The sequence below is a fragment of the Culex pipiens genome, chromosome 1 (genome assembly GCF_016801865.2).
Source record: "Culex pipiens pallens isolate TS chromosome 1, TS_CPP_V2, whole genome shotgun sequence".
Lineage (NCBI taxonomy): Eukaryota > Metazoa > Arthropoda > Insecta > Diptera > Culicidae > Culex > Culex pipiens.
Window position 1 is genome coordinate 61523459 of NC_068937.1, and position 24620 is coordinate 61548078.

The 24620-nt window shown below is 39.1% G+C and overlaps 3 protein-coding genes across 7 annotated transcripts in view; 2 read left to right on the forward strand and 1 right to left on the reverse strand.

The window, feature by feature from the left end:
• The window catches only part of LOC120419882 (uncharacterized), a 43050-nt gene extending 40590 nt beyond the window's left edge, over positions 1-2460 (reverse strand). Inside the window, exon 1 of the mRNA XM_039582746.2 lies at positions 2434-2460. Within this exon, the coding sequence (XP_039438680.1) occupies positions 2434-2460 (27 nt within the window). The remainder of the gene's footprint in view (positions 1-2433) is intronic.
• A 2800-nt stretch (positions 2461-5260) lies between these two features.
• On the forward strand, positions 5261-7079 carry LOC120419898 (proteasome activator complex subunit 3-like). The gene is made up of 4 exons (XM_039582766.2): positions 5261-5446; positions 5912-6049; positions 6110-6547; positions 6618-7079. The coding sequence occupies exons 1-4, from the start codon at positions 5417-5419 to the stop codon at positions 6759-6761; spliced, it is 750 nt and encodes a 249-aa protein (XP_039438700.1). The 5' UTR covers positions 5261-5416; the 3' UTR covers positions 6762-7079.
• Positions 7080-10101: 3022 nt separating this feature from the next.
• Positions 10102-24620, forward strand: part of LOC120419867 (integrin alpha-PS1-like) — a 34496-nt gene continuing 19977 nt past the window's right edge. For 4 of the 5 annotated variants that reach the window (XM_039582718.2, XM_039582720.2, XM_039582721.2 and 1 more), the window contains exons 1-2: positions 10102-10257; positions 12246-12705. In XM_039582718.2, the coding sequence (XP_039438652.1) occupies positions 12533-12705 (173 nt within the window). In that variant the 5' untranslated portion in view covers positions 10102-10257; positions 12246-12532. Of the gene's footprint in view, positions 10258-12230; positions 12706-24620 lie in introns of all 5 variants that reach the window. The other variant, XM_039582719.2, reaches the window with a different exon arrangement.

Consider the following 24620-nt stretch of genomic DNA (forward strand, 5'->3'; position numbering starts at 1 on the left):
TCATTCATATGAAAGAAGGTTTAACACTTCAGTACCAAGCGCGTGGAAACTTTATTTTAAAGAGACAATCTTAGGTTTCCACACTATTGATACATTAACATGAACTTAAGTTCTAATAAATTATTCAACGTGGTCCAAAAACTGTCAATATTCGTCGATATTCGCAAAAAAAATCGTAACTCCGTGCCGATGCACACGTGGTAAGTTAACTATTCAATTAATAAACAGTTATTTTAAAACCCGCATCTATCATTACGTATCTGTCAAGATATTAATTAAACTAAATGGGTCATTATCCGCCAACTCACCCGAAATCCGAAAAAGTTGCCCCGACCCCTTTTTGCCTGAAATGTTGCTCTAAGGGGTAGTTAAAGTCATTGACCGCGAATCCCAGGTCTACTATTCGATATCTCGTGACAGTAGGTTGGTATTTTTCATAAAAAAAGTTAAATAAGTTTTATAATCGCTTCCATATCTTGTAACTCATCCGTCAAAAATCGAAAGACATGTCATTTGATACCATTTACATTTTTTGTTTGTAACTTTGCAGGGTAACAAATAAAAAGTGGAATGTATGAACAAAAGGGTTTAAAAGACTTTTGGGAAAATGTTGGTGTTGATGATTTGTGTACAGTTTTTCGAAGTTTTAACACACCAAATTTCTATCTCTTCACGCTACAATGCTACATATCACTGAAAAACGTGTCTTAGTAAAAATCTAGAAAAAGTGAAAGGTCACAAGATATAAATAAATAGACTTCAATTTATGCAATCCAGAATAAATTAAAATCAATTTCCAGCCGGACTTATTTTCCAATAAAAATACAAAGTATACGAATAATAAATAAAGAATTCTTCCATAAATACTTTTAAATCAGTATTTATATTTTCTTTCTAATTTACCATTAATTTTACTATATCGATGCCTCTGATGCTAACTTGATAGGAATCCCAGCAAGCTTAGTACAAGAAAGCACAGAGGCATCGATATATCTATGGAGGAATTCATTATTCATTTTCTTTTTTGTTTTTTTGAAATTCATTTGCTTTGCTTTTGAAAGCTTCCAGGTTTATAGCTCATCAGCAAAATATTGAACTTATTTCCTTACAAAGAATAACAACATACAAGTTCTAAAATTCTTAGGATAAAGGAATTTCTCCAACCATACTAATTTGTTTTTGAACTTTAATTAATATTTTACTCACCGTTCACTTATTCCACCAAACGGAAGCTCGAATCAAATAGATTTATGACATCAACCTCCACGTGTAGTTCGATAACCGCTGATTTATCAGACGACGCCTAAACCCACGATGAATTTATATTATCACTCACTGTCGATCAGCTCGCTCCACTTTTCCGTTTCAACACTGCTGTCGAAAATCCATCACTTCCGACAAAAAGTAATGCCGCCGGTATTTGGCATTAATTATTTAAAACTTTGCTGGCCGTTATTGATTAGGGAGTATTTTTCACGCACCGTTGGACAGCGGCGGAACCAGTTCCAATATTCGTTAAGCACACTCGAATGCACTTATCAAAACCCCTTCTGGCTTCACTTCACGTGGAATATTTGACTCAACGGTCGGATTTTGGCCCAGGATGAACCGTGGCGGGTTCAAATTCTTCGATGCGCATCAAGCAAAGAATGAATGAGTGATGATTTCACCCTTTTTAGCTCGCACTTTCCCCCAAAACCCTACTACTATTGATAACAGGCAATGGTCTTTACTCAAAAACCTCTCTAGGCGGGTTTGGAACTACTACGTTGACAACGACGACTGGTCGGAACGCAAGCCAAGAAGCGACTGAGACAGTTTTCCGTGCGACCACAGCCAGACAGGCTTGCTCCATTGGGAAAATGTTCATAAATAACTGCCGAAACAGTGCGTCCAGCAGACTATGCGCTCCATTTTGAAATTGATATAATTTCAATGAATATTTTTTGTTTTATTGTAGTTTCTTAGATTATTTAAAAATCATTTAAATTCATTTAATCAAAAATCAATCAACTTTCAGATTTTTCAACTGTAATCACATTTTGTAATAATTTCTGATCCAGGAAATCCAAACTGTGCGACAAAGTTTCTAAAAAGTCAACTAGGCCTGAAAACTTTTTGTTTGTTGAATTCAAACATATATTGGAATTCTGGCATCAACATAGTTCAAAGTCGAGCGCAGTCGGGAAAACCCATATCAATGAAACGATTTTTCCCGACGACGGACGTGCTGTTCGGCTGTAAACATATGTTCTGGTCGCCGTTCGGCAGACTTCATCTTCTAGCCCAGCATCCACCATCTAGCATCACAGTCGCGAAACGGTAGAACAACGTTGTAGAAGACTAGTACATTTTCGCGCGCCCACAGCAAGCACATGATGTTTACACTCTAATCAGCTAGCCGATGGGTAAAGGTCGGAAAAATGAACTTACTTCGTAGCAAAACACGCGCTTGCGCATTGCAGTTATTTTGAGTTCCACGCGAAATGAAACAATAATATTTAAAGTAAAGAAAATTACCTTTTGTTATTTTATAAATAGATTGTCAAATAAAATAAAATTATAAGACAACATTTGCCTGAGTTTCAAATAGGATTTGTGAATCTTTTTCCCCCTGAAGTCAATCACAGTTATCGTTTCTTGAGACGAGAATTATTTGATCACGCTTTCCGCCCTAATATCAGAAATTTAAGCTAAAGGACCCAATTGAACGACTATTAGTTACCTGTTCCACCTTAAGTTATTGGGGAAATTCTCATATCTCGGGTAAGTTTTCAATTATCGTAACAGCCATCACGACCTTCGACACTTGTTTAATTTTTCTTAAAAACAAATCGAATTTTCAAAGTTTATAAGTAAAGATCATTTATAAGACGAATAGACGAATTATACCCCATATGATTTTACCATTTGGGGAATAGGTTGTTAGGTTATTTGGCAAATGCGCGCTGTCAAATTCCATACCTCGCGTTTTGTTTTTGTTGATCTTCTTCTTCGAATTTCATGGCATTGTTACAACAGTGTCTGCGGCACATTCTAAAATGCCACGCGGCGTGTACCTTCGAAATAAACGGACAATAATTTGTAAACGAGAATCAATCGAATAGCTGCTTAGTTTTTTTTTAACAAAACGCTGCACCGTGTCCAGCTTTGGACGCTCTGGGAGGACGCTGAAGTCCACGACGAGCGTATTTTTGCAGACAGCGCAATGGAGCATTTCCATTCGAGCAGTTTTTGCTTTTTTCTACAATGTATTTCTTATGGAGCGAACTGTCTCGACTGCGGGTGCTCCATTGAGAGTCTTCCACAACGCGTTGTTTGTTTTGTGCAACAATAGCGGATTTTCGAGCACATTGCTACGTCAGGTGCATACGCGAGTACAGAGCCGAGTTTAGGACCTAAACCGAGCTATATATTGTCCGTTTTTTCAAAGGTAAACGCCGTGGGGCATTTCAGAATGTGCCATAAACATTGTTGCCAGCGATTTTCTGCACTTTTAGTGCTAGAAAAAACATACCTGGCAGCAATGGCGAGCGATTCGAAGAAGAAGATAAACAAAAACAAAACACGCAGTATGGGATTTGACAGCGCGCATTTGCCAAAAGTGCGGCGCGTCGTTTCGAGGCTGGTATGCCGCGTGTCTTTTTCGGGGATACGCGCAATAGAGCTTTCTAAGCCCGATCTCACACACACTAGCGCAACATTTGTTTTGCTGGCTGGTACAAAATTTAACCTCATTTTTTTCGTGTACGTACACGCACTACACGCGCACGTATATAACTCTATAATGATTTCGTAATTGGGTACTAAAGCCCTATGTCAATTTTTATGTACAACGGTAAAAAACACGATAAAAAACCATTTCTGATCACTTTTTTTTTCATTTTAATGCAAATTTTTTTTTTGACAAGACAACATTTTTCCGATGGATCGACTATGGTCCCCTTGAAACGAGCTGTCAAGTAGGAGCTTTTCTGTCAAGAAGGACCGTGAGGTTAATTTTTCAAAATTGATTTAAAAATCCATTTTAAACTCTTTGTGCTCGTACAAAGGGTCATTGTACTCAGAAAAATAAGCTTTATCGCTGTAAACAATAATATCAGCAATCTAAGCTTCATTTTAGGACCCAATTGCTACCATGCAAAGTGGGTCTCGTGGCGCAGGGGTAGCGGCTTCGGCTGCCGATCCCGATGATGCTATGAGACGCGGGTTCGATTCCCGCCTTATCCACTGAGCTTCTATCGGATGGTGAAGTAAAACGTCGGTCCCGGTTTCTCCTGTCTCGTCAGAGGCGCTGGAGCAGAAATCCCACGTTAGAGGAAGGCCATGCCCCGGGGGGCGTAGTGCCAATAGTTTCATTTGCTACCATGCAATTTTGTGGAAGCATGGTACATTTTAAAAAGCCAGAGTTAGTGTGGATTTAGCTCGTAGCTGGATTTTCTGGCATCTTCTCACGGTCATTGGAAACGGTCGTGGATAGACCTAGGGGTTCCCAGATGAAGTGAAAAAAATCAATTTATAGAAAAATTATGGATTAAAATTTTGCTTTTTTATCACTTCTCCGACATCAGGAATAATTGTTTGAACATGCTCGCAAATTTTTTATTCGATCGGAATAATATTATTTTTCTTGAAAAAACTTTCATTTTTTATCACATGATCACCCCTAATTCTGGCTCGATGACGCCATCATGCGACCGCGTGCTCCATGGCTATCCAGGTTTTTAAGCGAAGATGGCGTTCGAAGGTTGAACGTCCGAAATGTCAAAATCGCGCAAGAGCACCAACATTAGAAAAAAAAATGCGGCTGTCATGCCATGGCACACTTTTTTCGTAATGTTGGTACCACTGCGTGACTTTGACATTTCAGGCGTTCACCATTCGAACGCCATTTTCGCTTAAAAAGCTGGATACTATACTATACAGCCTTGCGCGTGCTCCGTTTGTTTGTCAACAAAGCTGCAGCTGGATGGTGAGACGAAGTGAGGACGGAAGAGATTTTGACATTTTTATGCCCGCATCTGGCCTGCCGCCTATTTCGTCGGTCGTTGAGTCGCCGGTCGTTTCCAGCGACCGAGTCCAGCTAGGAACTGATCGTACAATAATTTAATAAGCAGCATTTCTAGCAAATGTTCTTGTCGGGCTTCCAGTGTTGAAAACGTGCAAATCATACCGAAACAGACCCCTCGTTTCAGTCCGACAGGGCTGTTCGGTTGGTCGGTAAAATCGGTATAATGCTTGACAGCGTTGCATTTGTTTGCTGCTGCTTTTGTCCTGACATTAAAAACTGCTCAAGACGACAAAATCGCCGCTGTGCTGCTTCTCGTGATTAAATTTTGGCCGTGATTTGCTGCGTGAAAGTTTAGATTGTACGGAATATTTCTGCGCTAGCTGCATCAAAAACCCTCGCCATACAATGGGAGACGCTGTCGACACCGCCAAGAAGGTAATATGCACGGGATTGTTCCGGTAGAATTCCCGGACAAATGTAGACTACTTCGATCCGAATAGACTCATGGCACGCTTTGGAATTGCAATTTAACCGCAAATGGAACAGAAATAATCATTTTGGCGCTTTTTAGAAGGATTCTGTGTCCTGAAATGACCATTGTTTGCTGTTTTAGAATGTCCCTTTGCATTTCTAGTAAAACTGATCCATATTGCGTAGAAAAAGAAACAACGCAAAAAGTTAGGTTAACACTAGAGTGTTTCACTGTGTTTGTATGAAAATGAAAAATTGACGCGATGCAACTAGATCGATTTTGTCACGTTCTGCGCTCCATGTGTTCGAATTAATGTGAAAATTCAATTTTTAACCGCAAAACAGTAATGAGGGAAACCGCGTGCTAATCATCAAAGCAAACATGTTGTGACATGTTTCATAAAGACTTATCTTGTGTCATCATTTCAGGTCCAAGAGTACAAAGACAACTTGATCAAGAAAGCTGAGGAGTTGATCATTAAAGGGTTTCCGGAGAAAATTGTCAAACTGAACGATTTGCTGTCCACTCCTCAGTTTTCCGAGCGAAGCTTCACCGATGTGTACCAAGTAAGTTTAGGAAAATTCAAGAAATTAGTCGTCTTATTAACATATCTTGTTCGACTGCAGGACCTCAACATTCCAGTGCCCGATCCGATCGAGATTGGTAACGCAGATACGGAGAAAGCCGACGGTGACGAGCCCGGTACAAAGCGCGCCCGCTTGGACTTGCCCAGCGGAACCAAGGTGATGGCTTTGCCGAACGGTCGCGTCGAGTGCAACACGCCCATTTGCGAGCTCATCAAGGTGGTCAAACCGGTCATCCGTACCCTGGTCGAAGATTCCAACTTGCTGAAGATGTGGATTTCCTTCATGATTCCCAAAATCGAGGACGGAAACAACTTTGGCGTTTCGATCCAGGAAGACACTCTCGCCGAGATCCAGTCGGTCGAGACGGAAGCCGCCGCCTTCTTCGACCAGATTTCCAGATACTTTGTTTCCCGGGCAAAAGTTGTTTCCAAAGTAGCCAAGTATCCACACATTGAGGACTATCGTCGTGCCGTAGCGGTAATTTAAAATATTGCCCCGTTCCCGTGGAACTTGTAAACTAACCAATATTTCGCTTATTCTCTTTTAGGAGCTGGACGAAAAGGAATTCCTGAGCTTATGGTTGGTGCTGAGCGAGGTCAGAAATCGCTACTGCTCCCTGCACGACATCGTCATCAAAAACATGGAAAAGTTGAAAAAGCCACGATCCTCCAACGCAGAAAGCCTCTACTAAAGCCAGCGGCAAGATTGGAGTTAAATGTTCTGAATCAAATTACCGACAAGTTGCAGATCCAGCCCAACCAACACACATATTTTTGCCCTTTTATGCGACAGTAATAATAATAATTCCTTGAGAAGAAGCAGCAGCAGCAAAATAAATTTAACATTACTACAGAAGCATACATGTAAGAAGAGGTCCTTCCAACAGTTGGTCGTGTTAAATGACAACAGTCTTTAAGTAGTGCACCACTATCTACCAGTAAAACATTGTATTTGCAAACAATACCATTTCATGCAACATTGATGATAATAAAACAAAAGTTCTATTGGATTCCGCATGGATTCTCCTTTTTTACCTTGAAAGGATGTTAGAAGTCGTAAAACATATTGGCGACGAGAGTTTCTTTCCAGTCTGGTCCAACATCAAGGCTTTTAAATTCATGATTATGTATGATTTAAAGAAAAATGCTAAGAAATATACATTTTATAATGTCATAACAGAACATAACTTGAATATCACTGCCCTTTTTAAGGTTATCTGCATTGAGCAAACATATCTTAATCTATATTACAAATAAAATGTGGCGGGAATAACTTCGCCCAAATGGAGCAACCGTTTCGGAAGAGCTACACGTGGTAGTTCTGCAAACGCTACGCTTTTTGTGGCGTAGTGAAAGAAACTACCTTTCTCTCCAGTGGAGCAGACCAAAGGTTGAAAAGGTCAACCCATTCGATTCCCAAAATGTTTGGGTTGGTTTCGCCGCTCATAAGAACGTCGCAGTCAAACTCGCCAATTAACGGTATAAGTTTTTCTTGATTCAGAGACGATAGCAGTAGCACAACTATTACAGTCTACAACTATTAAATTGTTTGAAAATAGTAAAAATAGTGTTTAAAGAGGATTTACGAGTCAGTCATATGACACAAATTGAGTGAGTGTAGCTCATTTTTTCATGTCTCTCATTTTCCAGCAGCCGACCGGCAAGAGTCAGGCAGCAGTGGATGAATAGACACAGTAGGCTTGCAGTCACATGCTAGCAGTGAATTGACATTTTGGTTTGCTTCATGTGTAAGCTGGGTTGGAAACTTTTTGCAGGCCTGGCCATGGGTAACACAATGTGAAATTCAATGAAATTAATTCCAAAACAATTTATTTTATTTTAAAATTTCTGTTAATTTAGTAAAATATCGATGGAAAAGTGAAAAAGTTGCGCATTATATGTGAGGAAAATTCAAATGTTTTAAATATTTTAAGTAAAAATTATTTTTTTTTGTCAATTTAAACAATGATACGTTTTGATAAAAAAATCATTTTTTAAGTAGTTTGAATTATTTGAATTGTTTTTGTAATTATTGTTAGGGGCCATTCATAAACCACGTGGACACTTTAGGGAGGGGGGGGATGGGTATGGCGATTGTGCACGCTCCATACAAAAAAGTTTTTTTTGTATGGACAATTGTCCACGAAGGGGGGGGGGGGTGGTAGGGATCCTAAATAGGGAGATTGGTCGAAGTGAATTTGACGTACCCAAACAGACACGAGTTTGACGTATCCAAACGAAAACTTATCAGTGTTGCCAAGCTCAAAACATACGTTGCCAGATCGATTTAGAAAATTTAGACCAGTCTCTCTATTTAGGGTCTCTAGGGGGGGGGGGGGGGAGTCGAGATTTCCACACTGTTTTTCACGTAGTTTATGGATGGTCCCTTACCAAATCGTGTGAAAACTGTCAAAAATGGAGGTTTGCCCAAACCAATTGAAAACAATCAAATATTCTAATTCTACTTTTGGTGAATTAAGAATAGTTTCCCGAGCAGACGGAAATAACTTGAGAATAACATTTTTTGATATTTGAAAATACTGGGCCAACAACAATTTATGTTATTTATAACAAGATTTGTTATTCGTCGTTATGATTTTTTTCTTATTGGAATGTTATTGTAATAACAGACTAATAACATTTTGAGTTGTTCTTCGAACAAATCTTTATTATTATTTTTTGTTATTTTAACAACTAATCTGATCATCCCAATAACAGTTGGCGGTATTCTTCCATAACAAAAAATGTTATTCCCAAGTGTTTTGGCTTTCAACCAATATCAGACCAATAATAAATTTTGTCATGATAACATAAACTGTTATCAAACCCTTATGCAAAAATGGATTTTTCAAGAAGATTCCATAACACTTTCTGTTATTTTAACAGTATTTGTTATTGAAGTGGCATGAATTTTGTTATTACCGTCTACGCGGGTTTCGTTAGGAGAGACTTTATTAAATTATTTTGATGTTTAATTTTTTAAGTCATTCAGATGTTGAACTGGAGCAAATTGGACTCATACATAGTACCAGAATAACATATTTTAGCATTTATATCAAGCAGATTTTCGAGTACCGCGAAATTGCCGTAAAATTCCAATGTTTTGAAATGGACATGCCGTGAAATTTCAATTTTTGAGCCGTGAAAAATCACTAGCCTTATACATACATAACTCAAAAGCGATGTAATGTATATAAGACATTTATGCGATAAGGGGCAGTTTAGGGTCGATGTGGGGTCATAAGGGGCAGTTTAGGGTCGATGTGGGGTCATACTTAGGCTCAGCAATAAAAAATAAGACAACGAACTTGTTTTTTCGTGATTGAAATTTTGCCAACGCCTTCGGATAATCGAGTCTGGACTATATCCTTCGTAGAACACAAATCAAAATGTCAAATCCTAATCCCAAAGTTTATTCTTATAGACAATTTAATGTACTTTCAGAATATGTACAAATATAGCGGCGTTTTCTTTAGAATTTCCGAATACAACGTTTGCTGATAAACCTGACATTATTTTTGGTCGAAAAAAAATCATTATTGTAAAACTCGTTGCATGAACACTTTACGAATTATAGTGCTTAAGTGATATTTGTTTTTAATCTTATCTTACACTGACCTACAAAAAATTGACACCAACCAACTTTCCAACATTGGAGAAAAAAACATTCGGCCCTGTCTAATTATTTTTGAAAAATTCAATGTGCACGTGTTGCTGGGTACCCCAAACTTCATGCTTCCCCTCGATTTGAGCCTGCGCAGAGATTTTGTTGGTTGGTGTTATTAATTATAGCTTTAGTTAAACTTAAAACATAGTGAACATCCCAATCCATACAGCATAACTTCACACTCAACACTTAATCGTCCATAAACGCTTTATGTTTGTCTGGCGCAACATAAAATCATCCCATACGCGCCGGAGAATAAGTTAAAAAAGAGTCCTCCACTCGCTCACAATCATCAACCAAACCACGATTCTCTCTCATCGTTCTTCATTCACTTGGTTTAGTGTGCTGCCGGCACGGTTCGTCGTCGTAGATTTGCTCCATTCAGTAAGTCGTTGTACGCCGAGCCGAAAAGTCGTGTTACGCCTCGCGTTCCGTCCTTTGCGCGTGTAGGATTACGTTTGGTTTGGAGCCACCACGACCCCCTCCTGCCCTCCCCACACTATTTTTTTGTTTTTATACGGGTATACATTTTTTTTTATTGTTGTTGCTGTTGTTAGTGTTATGTTTTGTTCGTCTCTCTCTCTCTCTCTCTCTGGATGTGTGTAATTTACTGAAGACGCGGAGTTTGCTAGTGTTTTATCAAGTGTGTTCAAACGCCGTAGTAGGCTTAGCAGCGCACCACACAGACACGTGTGAAGGCTCCCCACAATCAAGCGCGTGGCGCATAAGCAGTATTGGTCGCGAGCTACTTGGATGTACACAGGGGAGCAGAGATGGAATGCGCCTCTTGTATTCGAAACAGGAATTAATTAAACTTTGAAGAACCGGTGAATTAACTTACTTAATGTATTTCGTCACGTGGAGCGGTGACACGATAAGAAGACCTTCGCTCTGTGTACGCGTGTTCTGGTATTGGTGCATGAAAGCGATTGATAAAAAGTGCCGAGGGAGCCTATCGTAAAGAAGAGAATTATGTAATTTTTATTCTCCCGATATGAAGGCATTCTTCTGATAATGGTACAAGTTGGTGGGTCACCACCAAGATCCAAGAAAGAGAGAGAAACCGGGTTGAATGATAATAGTGTGACACACATTGCCTTAACAGTGCCAGCGTATTTTTTTTTGTCTGTCCGCGAGAGGAGAAACTTGAAGAGGGCTTGACACACATTCTGACACCGGCGAAGGAATTCCGACCCCCAGGACTCATCGCTTATATATGCATCAGAAAAGTATTGGAAATTGTTTAAAAGTCACTTGGCATATCACACTCAGGCAAACAGCTTACAACAAACAACGTCACTCATAAAAGTGTGCTGCAGCCATGGCGATTAAGCCGCACCCGCCGCGACGCGATTCCAAGTGTCTCGGGTCGAAAAGTGTCCGTGTGTTCGTTCATTAATCTTTTTTCAGCGGCTGGCGTAGTCATCGCTGCCTGAATGAAGGGTTCACAGATTGCTTGCGCGGTCAATCAATCGACACTATCGAGCGATGGCGCTTACATAGTTCCTGTATTAGTTTGGTTTATCAGTAAAGAAAAAAAAATACAAATTCTTCCGAAAAAGATAGAAATATGATACATCAATAATCCGTAGTACAAGAGAATTTGGTAGTTAAAAACAATAACTTTATTTTTTAAGTTAACAAAAAATGAGAAAAATCTTTAGATAATTTCATGATTCAAAATGCAAAACATTTCCACCTGCACCTTATCTTCAAATCTTAGTTGATGTTTTAAATAACATTGCTAATCGTATTGTTTTCAAACACACTCAAACCCCGATGGTTTGATTCCAACTGATGTCAAACGAGCGGGTCACTTTTTAGTTTGACACCCCTTGTACATGGAGTTCACACACACTACCAAACGTTTGTTTTGATAGGGTGCGTGAGCGCCGTGTAAAAAGTGACAGTTCGTCTCTGATCAACCAACGGGGTACGCAACTAAATAAGTGTCAAACGAAAAAGTGACCAACCACCGGGGGTTGAGTTTATAGGTTTGCATTTATCAAATGAAACGCAAAACTAGGAGATTTTTTTTTGTTTTTGAATTCGCAAATTATATTTTTTTAATTTGGGCTGCTGTTGAAAACATAAATTTTGTGAAAAGTGATGAAACTTAAGAGTTAAAATCTATGTTTATCATAAACCATGTTTAGAGGTAATTCTCATTGTTTGGCATGTTAATGTGTTGTTTCGCACCATTTGAACAAATTATCTTGACAACACATTTGTTGGAAATTTGATTGCACATTTCATAGAGAGCGTTGAAAACGCCCCTTTTTGAAATGTTTGATTTGTCAATATTTGGTACTCGATGTCATTGCCTGCCGTTTCCATATGTCGTTGCATATATTTAATAGTTTTCCTGTTTCTTTGGGTACGAAAATAACGAAAAAAATCTTTAGAATAATCTATTTAAACTCATGACTCAAAATGAAAAATATTTCAAGTGCCTCAAATTTATTACCTTCCACTAAGAAAGTTTTGAATCAAGTTTTTCTCCCACTAGAGAATAAATAGTTCGTTCTTTGTTCGCGTTCAAAGAGGTGTGGTGAAGCATCCCAGAGTTCAGTGCTACTGATTTCCGCCCACAAGTGAATAGCAATCTCTGTATGTGTGTGTGAGTGTGCACGGGGCTGCAAATGCCAGAAGATGCTCGTCGAAATGTTGTAAAAATAGCGAATCTGAAGCGATATCTGAAGAGAGCGAGCCGTTCGATTGAATTATTGGGTGCTGCGCTGAGGCGCATACTTGCAAAAACCAAAGTGAAGAACCGGGTGCCGGGGTTCAGCAATAATGGTGGACGGAGTAGTGGCAGTGGTGCTGGCAGTGCTGTCCATTTCCGCCGTAGTGTGCTTCAACTTTGAAACGCGACTTCCCATCGTCAAGTATGGAGCGACCAACACCTACTTTGGATATTCGGTAGCGTCCCATACCGAAAAACTACGCAACGGTGACAAAAATAGCTGGTAAGTGTCTGTCCCATTGGTCAAATTACATCATTTTACTTGGCAAATGCCAAATCTGAGGCTTGCTATCAGCGCATAAGAAATGATAAAAGAAATTCACCTCTATCTAAAAGAAGCGATAACGCGGCTGGCGCTCTCGACCAAATACCCCACCATATGGACATCGTAGTAGACCATGACAAGATTTTCGGTATCCACTAACCACCTATCATAGTAGCTCAGCATGTCGAATAATGTTGACTGAGTATGACGTAGCGTTAACCTTCGGATGTCAACTCCTAAACATTGAGTGATTGGCATCGTGGACGGATCTTGACTGACTTGTATTTTGGGGTTTTGAAATGCATATCTTTTAAAACTTGGCTGGGATCTCAACAGTAGAAAAATATTAATATTTGATATAACATTGTTTAATAACAGTCTCAAGTGTTTCTCTAATCCGTTTCTTAATAGGTTTTAAGACTTCTGTTCAACACGCAGAAATCTTGTTTATTTTGCGATCAACGGCGCCAGTTTAAAAAGCCTTCGCAATGTTTCGTAAAGTACCACTTGAAAACAATGTTGCTTAATCCAGTGGTTCTCTACCATTCCTGTCAGACAAATGTAAAAAAAAATGTTTTAGACATACTACAAAACGCATTGAAATGTTATTTTATTTTTCATAAGACCAAACCACTTACGCGGTTGATGCCTTCATCATTCTCAGAAGTATTTTCAAAAATATGACTCAAAAATCAAGTGTCTATAACTTCAGGTAGGGTTGCCAGATCTTTTATAAAACCCTGGATTCACTTTTTTAATTTTTTTTTTTCAAGGCGCTCAATAATTTTTTGTGAATGATTTTTTTATGAGTTTGATACAAGTTGAACAAGCTTTGTTGAAATGCTGCCAGGAACATAGAACAGTCAATAGAACTTGTCAGTTTCTACCGATGGCACTGCCCAGCAATAAATGAGATGTGAAAATATTTATATGCCCTACAATAAATATTTATAGACGTGTGACCTTCGGAACACTTGTTGCTGCTAAACCATTTTGAACCTCCCTCCCTCGTTCAAATGGTTCGACGGTTTGGTACCTGCTCTCTCGGTACAAACTAAGTGAACAAAATTTATATTATTATTTCCATACCTCTAACACAACATTTTCAAAAGAAACACAAATAATCTCGAATGAGAAGGTGCAAAAACGAACCCAAGTGAATACAGATTTTTGCCATTGCATTGTCGTGTTCTTCGTCCAGTTGATTTGTGCTTGGACAAGTGTGGTTTTTAGCACTTGTGAAAAGACGAAAAATTTGCATTCTTGTTCGTAACTGCTGTTCCCAAAAACGCTAACAAAGTTTCAAATTTAGCAACGTGTTAACATACGCGCCACGCCGCCAGCGCAAACAAATTCGTTGACCTATGCTCATTTTTCATTCACATTTAATTATTTTTATGGGGCCTTCTCAATTAATGCTCACGTTTCGCCCAATTTGTAAAAAAAATACCCAGCCGAAAGGCGATCCACCCTGATGACGGGGAGGGCCGGTGATATAGAAAAGCGATACGAGGCTGGCGGAAAAGATAGCAAAAAGTGAACTACCGTCAAGACTACCGTAGTTGGAAGAGAAATTTAAAATTATTTTTTTTTGGAGATCGGCAGAAAAATAATATTACTGAAATTAATTATTTTCCAATATAGCGTAGTTTTTTTTTTTTTAAATCAAATCTTTATTGATTTATTGCTGTCTTATTCAAAATTCTGTATTTTCGATTCTAATCGTGAAATAAAAATCGAGTTCTTATCGAAAGCGAATAAGATCAAAACCAAGCCAGTGATTATCTCGCTTTTCAACCAACTAATGATGCTCTGGCTACTCAGTTTGTTATTAGCACTCACAAGAGAGTATCTTTATTAGGAGTTTATAAATACCAACGAAATTATGATATATTCACGTAAATTAAAATTTTCAATCAATAACTAATTTGAATAAATTTACCAATCTTAGTTGAAATTATCAAAATTTTCATGAAAAATGTGTTCAAACGAAATCCCCGAATCTCAAGTCCAGCACCAGTCTTTTCGTTGACCAATAAAAATCAAACTAAAGAGGGTGTATCTCTGCTGCTGTTGTCGATAATAGTAATAATAATATAGTGGTCACCAAACTGTTTGCCCAAGTCATTCAGACTTCCTGGTCCGGGGTTTGGTCCGGTCAGCTGCTGGGCTACCAACCGTGTACACACACAAAAGGACGCATCGCATCACGCAGCAGGCCGTGCCCATTAGAGGACGACAAAACAGCTCTGCTGCTGCTGCGAAGAGTGAAGTGAAGCAGTTCCTGGGAATCGTAAATATTTGCACAGTGTGTCGAAAGTTGCCTCTCATACCTTGGCGTTTGACCTTTCTTGCGGTGGCCGTCGGATTTATCATGCGGGCGAATCTAAAAAGTTGATTGATCGGTGTTTTTAGGAAAGTCAATTTGGAAATAATTCTTGGTGGTTCCATAGACTTAAAATATTTGTGGTTGCTGCGTTTTATTTTTCTTCAACCAATTTCATGGCATCGCCATGATCGAGACCCTAATGACAGTGCAATGAATTACGGGAATGGTACCGATTGCCCAGGGAGAGGTCAAACGATCCCTTCATGGTAATCAAATAACTAAGGATTAAGTTCATTGTTCAATTGCAGCTGGCTTTCGAAATCGAGTGGACAAACTTGGCCGGGCCAGATGATAAATTACCCTCATCGGAAACCAATCGGTCCCAGTAGGCTTCGGACATGATCAAAACAATGGAAGAATTAACACAATTTCAGCACATCTGTTGCCATATCTACGCTGTACGCACGTTGGCAATGCTAACCTGGATCCATGCAAGCCGGGACGCCGTGCGTGATGCATAGAAAACAATTTAATCTTTGATCGCCCTGTCTGATGCTGGGGCAGACTGTAACTTCCTCTCTCACTCTTTTGCTGTTCGTCGCTTATTTAGTGTACGCTCTGTACATATTTTATTTTTACCTTTACAACTACCTGATGCTCTTCTCTCCCCCGCGGAGATGCTCAAAAAGTGAACGATACGAATCAGACAAACAGAAAAAAACAACGAGGAAACCAGAAACCACTTTGCGCATACAAAGACACCACCACTCCACACACCTTCGAGCCGGTTTATAGCCTTTTTCGAGCAAGAAATCTGTTGAACTTGAAAGATATGAAAGCAGCGCAGACGAAGATCAGCGGAAACAAGGTGAATCGTTCATACAAAAATACTCAAACATACACACACATAGGTGGACGTGAGCTCTCTCGTCTCGTATACGTACGTGGTGGAAGAAGCTGGTGAAAACAAAAAAAAAACGACAACGCTCAGCCATGATCTTCCTCACCTACTCGATCGCGCGCGATGATCATGATGGTGATGATGAAGATCAGGATGTGGTTGTCTGTGGTGTGGCGGCGATGGACGGCCCACCGACTGGGATAAAATCACCCTTGCTGTGAAGCGAGAATCGGCCATGAGCTACGTGAATATACGAGCTAGAATTCCTGTAGGGGACATTTCCTTTTTTTGTATTTAAAATTATTCTTGGGAGGCCGCACAGCACTCCTAGCGCATTATGACAGTTACTCGAAGGCTCTATCAAATATAGTTCTCCCGTAAGTCACGCAAGGCAAGGCTGCCCTTAGCTCTCGCCGTTTAAACTCTTCATTCACTAAATTTTTACTAATGAGCAATTCTCCCCGAAAACCGGAAATGGTTTCCCATCGTTACAGATCGACGCATAATTTTCCCACCAAGTTTTTCCTCAAAGGTGATACTCCCGCAGCATGTGTCTCCAGAGTTTGCGGGTGCTTAAAGAATCGAGTAAATCTACTAAAGGAAAAAAGTAAGATTAAAAAAAACTGTTTTTTTTATAAAAGCAAAAAGTTTTGGGGAAAGCCGTTTCTGAACAAAACAGAAACTCTCCCAACTCTTGAGGGTATTGTTTAGGTACTCAAAAAAAGGTACTCCGATGGAATCTGAAAAAGTGTGTTGAACGATCACTTTTGAATCTTCGTCATTGATAAATGGCTGAACATTTCTATCGAAGGGACTATCGAGATAGGGAGGTAGGGGGACCATACCCTTTTTCAGCCTATTTCTATTATCGGCCTATCAGCACTTTGATCATGAATTTCATAAAGTGTTTTTGACTGTTCCAAAGTAATAAATAGCTCACTTAAAAGTGAGCAAGCAACTCTCCATTGTTGATACATCTGAAAATATTGATTTGATAGCGGAAAACGGCAAAAGTGATGGGAATTTGTCGAACGGCATAGAGTGATTAAAATGGGCATATTTCCCCTAGGTTAATAAACGCAATGATCAAAGTATGCTGTTTGACGCGACTTAACAATAATTTAAAAGTTTAAGAGCGAGTCCACGAACAGGGCATACCCCTTTGTATGGGACGTCGTTTGGACCTCACCAATCTGCCTGAAATTTTCAGGGGTTGTTTGTACATATAAAATTAGCATCTGGCCAAAATATGAGCACTCTAGGTCAACGGGAAGTGGGGCAAATCGGGACACAAAGTTTGAAGGTTCAAAAACGTCAAAAATCGTAAAAACGCTGTAACTTGGGCAAAATTCAATTTATTTTCACAATAGAAACATGCATAAAAATGTTTATTTTCATCCATTTTAACCCTTTAAAAAATGAAAGTTAAAATAAATCTTCGATTCACATTTATTGAAATTCAAGTTCGTTTCCAAGAATACTAGATGGCACCAGAAAAAGCAGCATCTCAATTTTTTTAACTTTAATTTTTTAAGGGTTAAAATGGATGAAAATAAACATTTTTATGCATGTTTCTATTGTGAAATTGTCTCAGGAACACGAATATGATAAAATTATCATCAGAAAATGGGACCTAAGGGGTCCCCGAGCAAAAATTTACAGCCAAAAAAAATCACTAAAAGTAAAAGTGTCTATTTAATATGTTAAACTGCCTTACCCAAAGCGTTCTCAGTCTAAGATGGTAGTCCCAGATGTCCCCTACAAGCTACAGGTCAAACTGAGTTGATATCTGGATGGAACACTTTTTTATTTGAGTTTGAAAATTGTGCTATTTTTTCACTAAAATGCCAATAACTCCCTTTAGATTCAACCAATTGGGATGCTCTACCCTGCATTTTGTTGCATTTTTGCCCTTTCAGATGCATTTTAAATTTTGAAAATAAATTGAATTTTGCCCAAGTTACAGCGTTTTTACGATTTTTGACGTTTTTTAACCTTCAAACTTTGTGTCCCGATTTGCCCCACTTCCCGTTGACCTAGAGTGCTCATATTTTGGCCAGATGCTAATTTTATATGTATAAACAACCCCTGAAAATTTCAGGCAGATTGGTGAGGTCCAAACGACGTCCCATACAAAGGGGTATGCCCTGTTCGTGGACTCGCTCTTAAAGCAATATTGAGGACTAGAGATGCCTACTAGGATGAATGTAACAAGCTTTTCTGGGGTCGTTCTCCCCGGTTACATAGATTGAAAGCCAAATATGAGCTTGATTTGGCGCTCTATAGTATTGAAGTTTTATTGCACAATAAAAAAATGTGTTAATTTGGAAGGTAGAATATTACCTCTTTTATGATGTAAATTTACCTCTATTTAGACTGAAAAAGCGACATTACAACAGAAAGGTGGTAAAATTACACATTTTCAGAGGTACACAGAGAAAAAAGAGTTTCCAAAATCGTGAACAAGCGTTCATGAAAATGTTCAAATCCCATGCATGATTTTGAAAAACGTACCATGGAATTTGAACACTTTGTTCGTGGTTCTCATTTTCATGAACGATTGTTCACGATTTTGGGAACTCTTTTTTCTCCGTGTAGAATTACACATTTTTTCTGACATAAAAGGTGTACCACTTCCCAGATGTAATATTACCATGATTTTTTTTCTGTGTGGCATGTAATCCGTAAAATCGGTTCTTTTTGGTGTTAGCCATTTTTGTGCAAAAAGATTAATCCTTTTAGTAGAAATTGCAACCAAGTAAGCTGGTGCTAGAAAGCTCGAACAAACAGCTGTAGTTTTGAGGAACCATGTTGAAAATTATGTAGCACTGTATTACGAATCTTTTCGCACTCTTCGGCAACGATACATTCATGAAGTTTTTGAAAAAATCGAAAATCCGAAGCTGCTAAGGGCAGAGTCATTCTGATTTGCTTTGAAAATCCTAAACGTTTAACTTTTAATTTTCTTTTTGCCGTAAAACTAATCATTTTTGTGTTCAGCATAGCAATTGAGCATTCAACAAGCGCCAAACTATTCTCATACGCAAACCACGTTTCGAACTACTTTCCGACCCAATCTCTGGCCTCTCATTATGTAATTGCCGGTGAATTAATGTGCGTGCCCCAACTGGGTTGCGTGCCTTATTTTTTTGGGACGCCGCTTGTCACGACCGGACCATCATTTTATGCATCAGCCACAAAGGTGTGGCACTGGTACTGCGTCCATCTAATCGGATGGGTTGCACGCTTGTTAGCATAAAACGATTTTGAGGTGCCATTAGGCCCTGCTTATAGTCTGTCCCATGGAACAAGGTGAACCAGTAGGGGGTGGGCGGACGAGGTGGAGTTATGCTGCTGACCAAGTGTGTTGGCGGTGGACTGACCCCTTCTAACCAACTAAACGATCATTTTGTGCGGGCTAAACTGACAGCTTTATTGGCGAAAGAAATTTAATGTTAGTGGTCTAGCTTTATATTGATTGAAGCTTACTTGGTAAATAGGTTTAGTTTGAAGGAGTGCCGAAAACCCCGATCAAAGTTCGAAACACGTATTTTGATTGGAAAATTATGCTCGTTCACAGTCCACTTTTCAGCGATGCTATCCGACTAAGAAGGCATCTTGATACTGGAGTAATTGAGAACATTTGCATATTCCAGATGCAAATGCGTTACAAATTCTATCGCTTCGCGATAGCGAATATAGCGGGAAAGAAATAATGTAAGTTAGTTCGGTTTGCCTTTTCTCCGCGCGTATAAGTTTGCCGTTCCAGCGATCGTTGTACGTGAGACTTCAAGAAAACGTCACCGTTGTGCTATGCTTGTACAAAACAACTAAGTATAAATCAATATGAAACTATCATATTCAAACAACTGAAAATTAAAAATAATCTAAATTCATAAAGTATTTCACCAATAAAATCCACCCTAAAACTTGTCCAAAGATAGCACACCACCAGCAAAACGACTGAAAGCCGGCCAGGAATGAGGCATTTCAATAACAGTTATCCACCGCAAGATTGCACACGACGATGGGCCTGGGTCAACAGCAGCAGCACCAGGGGCGTTCGAAACAAACACTAAGCTACTGGATTTGTTGTTGGCACTGCTGATCCTCTTATAGCTGCCACACTACTCTCTCTATCTCTGGCTGGGAGGACGAAACGGGAGCGCGCGAAAGGAGGGCGTTAGTTATAGACGCCACTCGAGGTGATTGTCGAGCTGGTTTTGTTGCACCTTTCTTTCTTTGATCCAGTTGTTGAGCGAGTTTTTGGGATTTAGTTAGTTTAGTTTAATGTGAGATGAAATGAGCAAAAAGTTTCAATGATTAAATATAATTGAACAAGAACAATTTATAATTAGAAGCAAATGCGGATAATTGACCCACTGCTGGACAAGCAGATTAAAATCTCTTCGGCAAAACCTTTAAACTGGAAACATTCTTTCAAACCGAAGCCAGCTGTTTCAATTTTGGTGTGTTGCGTTTCCAGTCATGCGGAAATTATGTGGCCGTAAAACGTCGAGCGTTAATTAGCGTGAAAAAAATGCCCACCATATAAATATATATCTTAATGATTTTTTATTCCCGGAATGAACCCATATGGTTTTGCTTGGACCCCATCATTCTTCATCGATTGCGCAGCACAGCGCATGACTGCAAGTGAGGAGATTGATGGACAGGCAGCTTAGCTTCATTTAAATTTGACACAATGTGGAACAAAAAATGACAATGTCACCAGGCACAGTAGAGTTGTATTTGGGTTTTAAATTACACATGTATTTGTAACAGTCTCCCGAAACCACAAAAAAAAAAGTTAGGAAAAACTCTTTTTTTAGTAATAAATTCAATTTAAAATTTAAACACCACCATGTCAGTTAAAAACGTGTTCTGATTAATTTAAAAATTAGAAACAAATCAAACATTTTTACATCGCAGAATTCTCAGCGTCAGGATAGAGAATTCCAGATGACTCAACTATTGGAAGGAAATAATAACTTTTCACCATCAAAAATAAACCACCGACGACGGCAACAGTTGTAATACACGTTTTTCTACATCACAGCTCAAAACATCGAGACGCGTTGGGTTGTGAATGGTTTTCCAGCAAACAACAAGAGCACCCCTTGTTGTTTTGCATCTCGAAATAAGTTTATGACAAATAATGTTCTGGATTTCGGTGAAGAAAGATTTCCCTGACTCATCACTCAGCAACCGATCGAAGACGCTGGTGGGATTACTGCTATGAGGTTCAATTTTAAATCAATTTATTTTGAGTCGTGACTTTAAATCATCCACGGTGCGCCGTTTGTGGTTTATATTCTACAAAATCATAAAGATAATGTTTAAAAAGTCTGAGTCATTAACAAAACATATTTTCTATAAACTAAAAGGAGCATATGCGACTGTTCTTTTCCTGTGAGAACCAACAAAGCTGACAAAAAAAAATGAAAGTTTCACAATGAAAATACCATTGACTAATGATTGTACGTCCGGGAGCAGCAACAGATATTAAATCTTACTGCTCTGCACTGTACTGATTGATGATGACTTAGTTCCATGTGTGTTGTTTATATTACATCACAACATCGTATATCCAAACAATTTGTACGAAGCAAAAAACGGCACGGCAGATTATGGCTGACCAACTGTAGACATAACAAAAACAAACGGTGGCTTTAGTGAATCGCGTTAATTTATTGCATTTTAAAGGATACTTTGTGTGTGTGTATTTTGTGTGTGGCAAACCTGTCTAAACATTTAATGGACGATTCATAGCGTGGGCGCGATGAGAATGCTTAAATGCCATATTTTTTTTATTGGCATTGTTTTTTTGTTTTAGGGTTGAAAGACATTTGATTACCGAAGTTTTTTTCATAAAGCAAAAGGTTCCTAAGTTCAATGTTATCGCTAATCGCTTTTTTGTGCGTGATTCGATTATCCGAAGTCCCATACAAAGCTTCGGATAATCGAGTCTAGACTGTACCTTCAAACCCATTCAAAATCCAGCTTTTGATGATATCATTCATTCTGATTAACTACTGACTTGTGCATTCCGTTACTGGCAGAGTTATTAACGTCATTCGGATTCAAGCACGTTCAGAAATAGTTGTGTTGTTGAGCTCAGTGATATCATGCACTTGAGTAAGTAATTAAATAAGATACTATGAACGAGTTTTCTCAGAGTTTGACTTTTTTTTGCAAAAATCTGCCTCGGAAGTATCGAGCGAGTTGTGGCGCTATAACCACGGCAAATAGTGTCCAGGGCATTCGTGGAAATACAATGTCCCATCCCAGAGGGTCCCGGAGTACCAAACCTTCTTAGCATGGTGCTCCCAACGAATACAACCAAAAAATCTCGGAGCGTATGGTGGTGTGTCCCCACGCTTCTTCCTCCCCTGTCGATTCAGAATTGTGTTGTTGTTCGAACACTCAGTGCTCAAACTCAACCCAATTACGAATCATCTCTGCGATACGGCTTTACGCAGTAGGCCTGGCCGCTTTAACGCTTGTGATGTTTCAATGCATTCTAATGCAATGGCGCACTGCAAATGTTAATAAATGACAAGAAGAGTGCTAGGCGTCATCTAACCTTAGGCACTCTCCAGGATCCCTTCGAAAGATTGGCTGCGCTAGGGTCTGATTAGATTAGATTAGATTAGAAAAATCTGCCTCGGAAGTATTAAGTGGCTACGGGTCTGCGCACATGTTAAAATATATCGAATAAAAATTTATATTATAAAAGAGATTTTTTTGGATCTCATTTAAACTTCAAAGGTGGAGCACCACCCACTATTGAGTGGGTGGGCTTGGGACTATTGAGTGAGTGGGCTTGGGATTTGTACTAAGTACACACACCGGAACTAGCCCCCAAATGTCCGCAAAAAGCTTTTTTGCTATATTTTAGGTTTAACGGTGCTGCGCCTTTTTGGGCACGCAGAAAAATAAGGCATATTTGAATCAACAAAACGTTTTGTTGATTTGAAAATCATGATTCTTTGGTAAATCAACGCTCAACGTCAAGGCGGCTTTTCCAAAACAACAAAAGACTTTTGTGGAATTGAGAAAATCAAGGTTTGTTTCAACGCAATTTTGTTGTTGCTTATATTCAAAAAAAAAAAAAAAAAAATTGATTCAAACCTCGTACAGGCTGATTCTACAAAATATTTTTCTGCGTAGGCCCATGATAAAATTTGTTTTATAAGTATTTTATTTGATACAAGACTGCACGGAGTAAAAAGAGTTCCTAAAATCGTGGAAACGCGTTCATGAAATTGGGAACCACGAACAAAGTGATCAAATTCCATGGTACATTTTTGAAAAACGTACCATGGCATTTGAACACTTTGTTCGTGGTTCCCAAATTCATGAACGCTTGTTCACGATTTTGGGAACTCTTTTTTCTCCGTGTGATCCTTTATCTTCTAAAACAAGTTTATATAATAAAAAATGTATTGGGCAAGTAAAACAAAATGCTTGAACAATAACTTCAAGCCAAACTATGTTTTGAAGCCAATCTTTCATCACTTCTCAAATTTATTTCGCAATTAAAAACCCAAATAGATACTTGCTACGTTGAAGCGTCTATTGGTAGATATTACTATCAGTGTTACTACTTTGGCCTCTTTTCTATCCAAATGCCAATCCCGAGCGCACAAACCGGCGCAACCTCCCCATAAATTCTGCTGGGAGTTGAAAAATCTGGAATTGCGACAGCGTTCCCGCGTTCGACATTCAGCACGTGCCGTACATTCCAGGCAACTGCATTCCGTTACGACGGCCGGCATGTTTTGTAATCAAACATGTGTCTATAAATAAATTATAGGAGGAAACCATCAACAGTGCTGGAGAGCGCCATAGCTCAACTAGGCCTAATCTTCTTCCGTACTCAGACAGACGACCATGCGATGTTCTTGGCCCTATCTGTATAAGAACTATGCAACCCTTTTTTCCAACAATCGCTTCAGCAGCTAGAACCCCACTTTAATCATAATTTTCCGTAAAGAAAGCAATGCTCAAGCCTGACGAACGACGACGCCGGTTTGTTTACATTAATCTGGATGCACTTTAATATACCACCCCAGGTCTTTACAAGCGTTTTCGTCAATTTGAAGAACCGACGTACGATAGACGACGACGAGTGGCACAAGTAAAATTAAATGACGAAACGCATTCCGCGCGCTGGCATAGCAAGCCATGCCAGCCGTCGCCGTAGTGAGGAGCTACTTAAGCAGCAGGAAGCGCCCACTTCCAGCAGCAGCGTGGGGCCGAGAATATGATTAGTGATGGGAATTTGTTTTATTTACGATAATTTTAGTTTTATAGCCCCAGGAAAACGGAAACTTAAACGTGTGCCGGAAACTTTGAGAAAATTGCTGATAAGATTAATTTGAGTTTTTTTTTGTTAGAGTGATCATTATTTTTCTGATATTGTTTTTCACCTCTTCAAATTTCAAATCTGATTCAAAAGCATACAACTGGGATGTGAAATTTCAGTATAATTTAAGTTTTGAAGAGTCAAAAGACTTTTTTTGTTTCACAGAACCAACCGTTTTCAACAGAACCTCGTTATGGGGCAACCCGTTCCCTTCCCCGAGTGCATATGTTTCTGCTCATTGTGTGATATTCTTGTGAGCTGTCCAAAGAAAT

Coding starts and splice junctions, on each gene's coding strand:
- LOC120419898 (XM_039582766.2), top strand. CDS start 5,417: ATGGGAGACGCTGTCGACACCGCCAAGAAG. Junction 6,050..6,109: donor GCTTCACCGATGTGTACCAA/GTAAGTTTAGGA, acceptor GTTCGACTGCAG/GACCTCAACATTCCAGTGCC. Junction 6,548..6,617: donor ACTATCGTCGTGCCGTAGCG/GTAATTTAAAAT, acceptor ATTCTCTTTTAG/GAGCTGGACGAAAAGGAATT.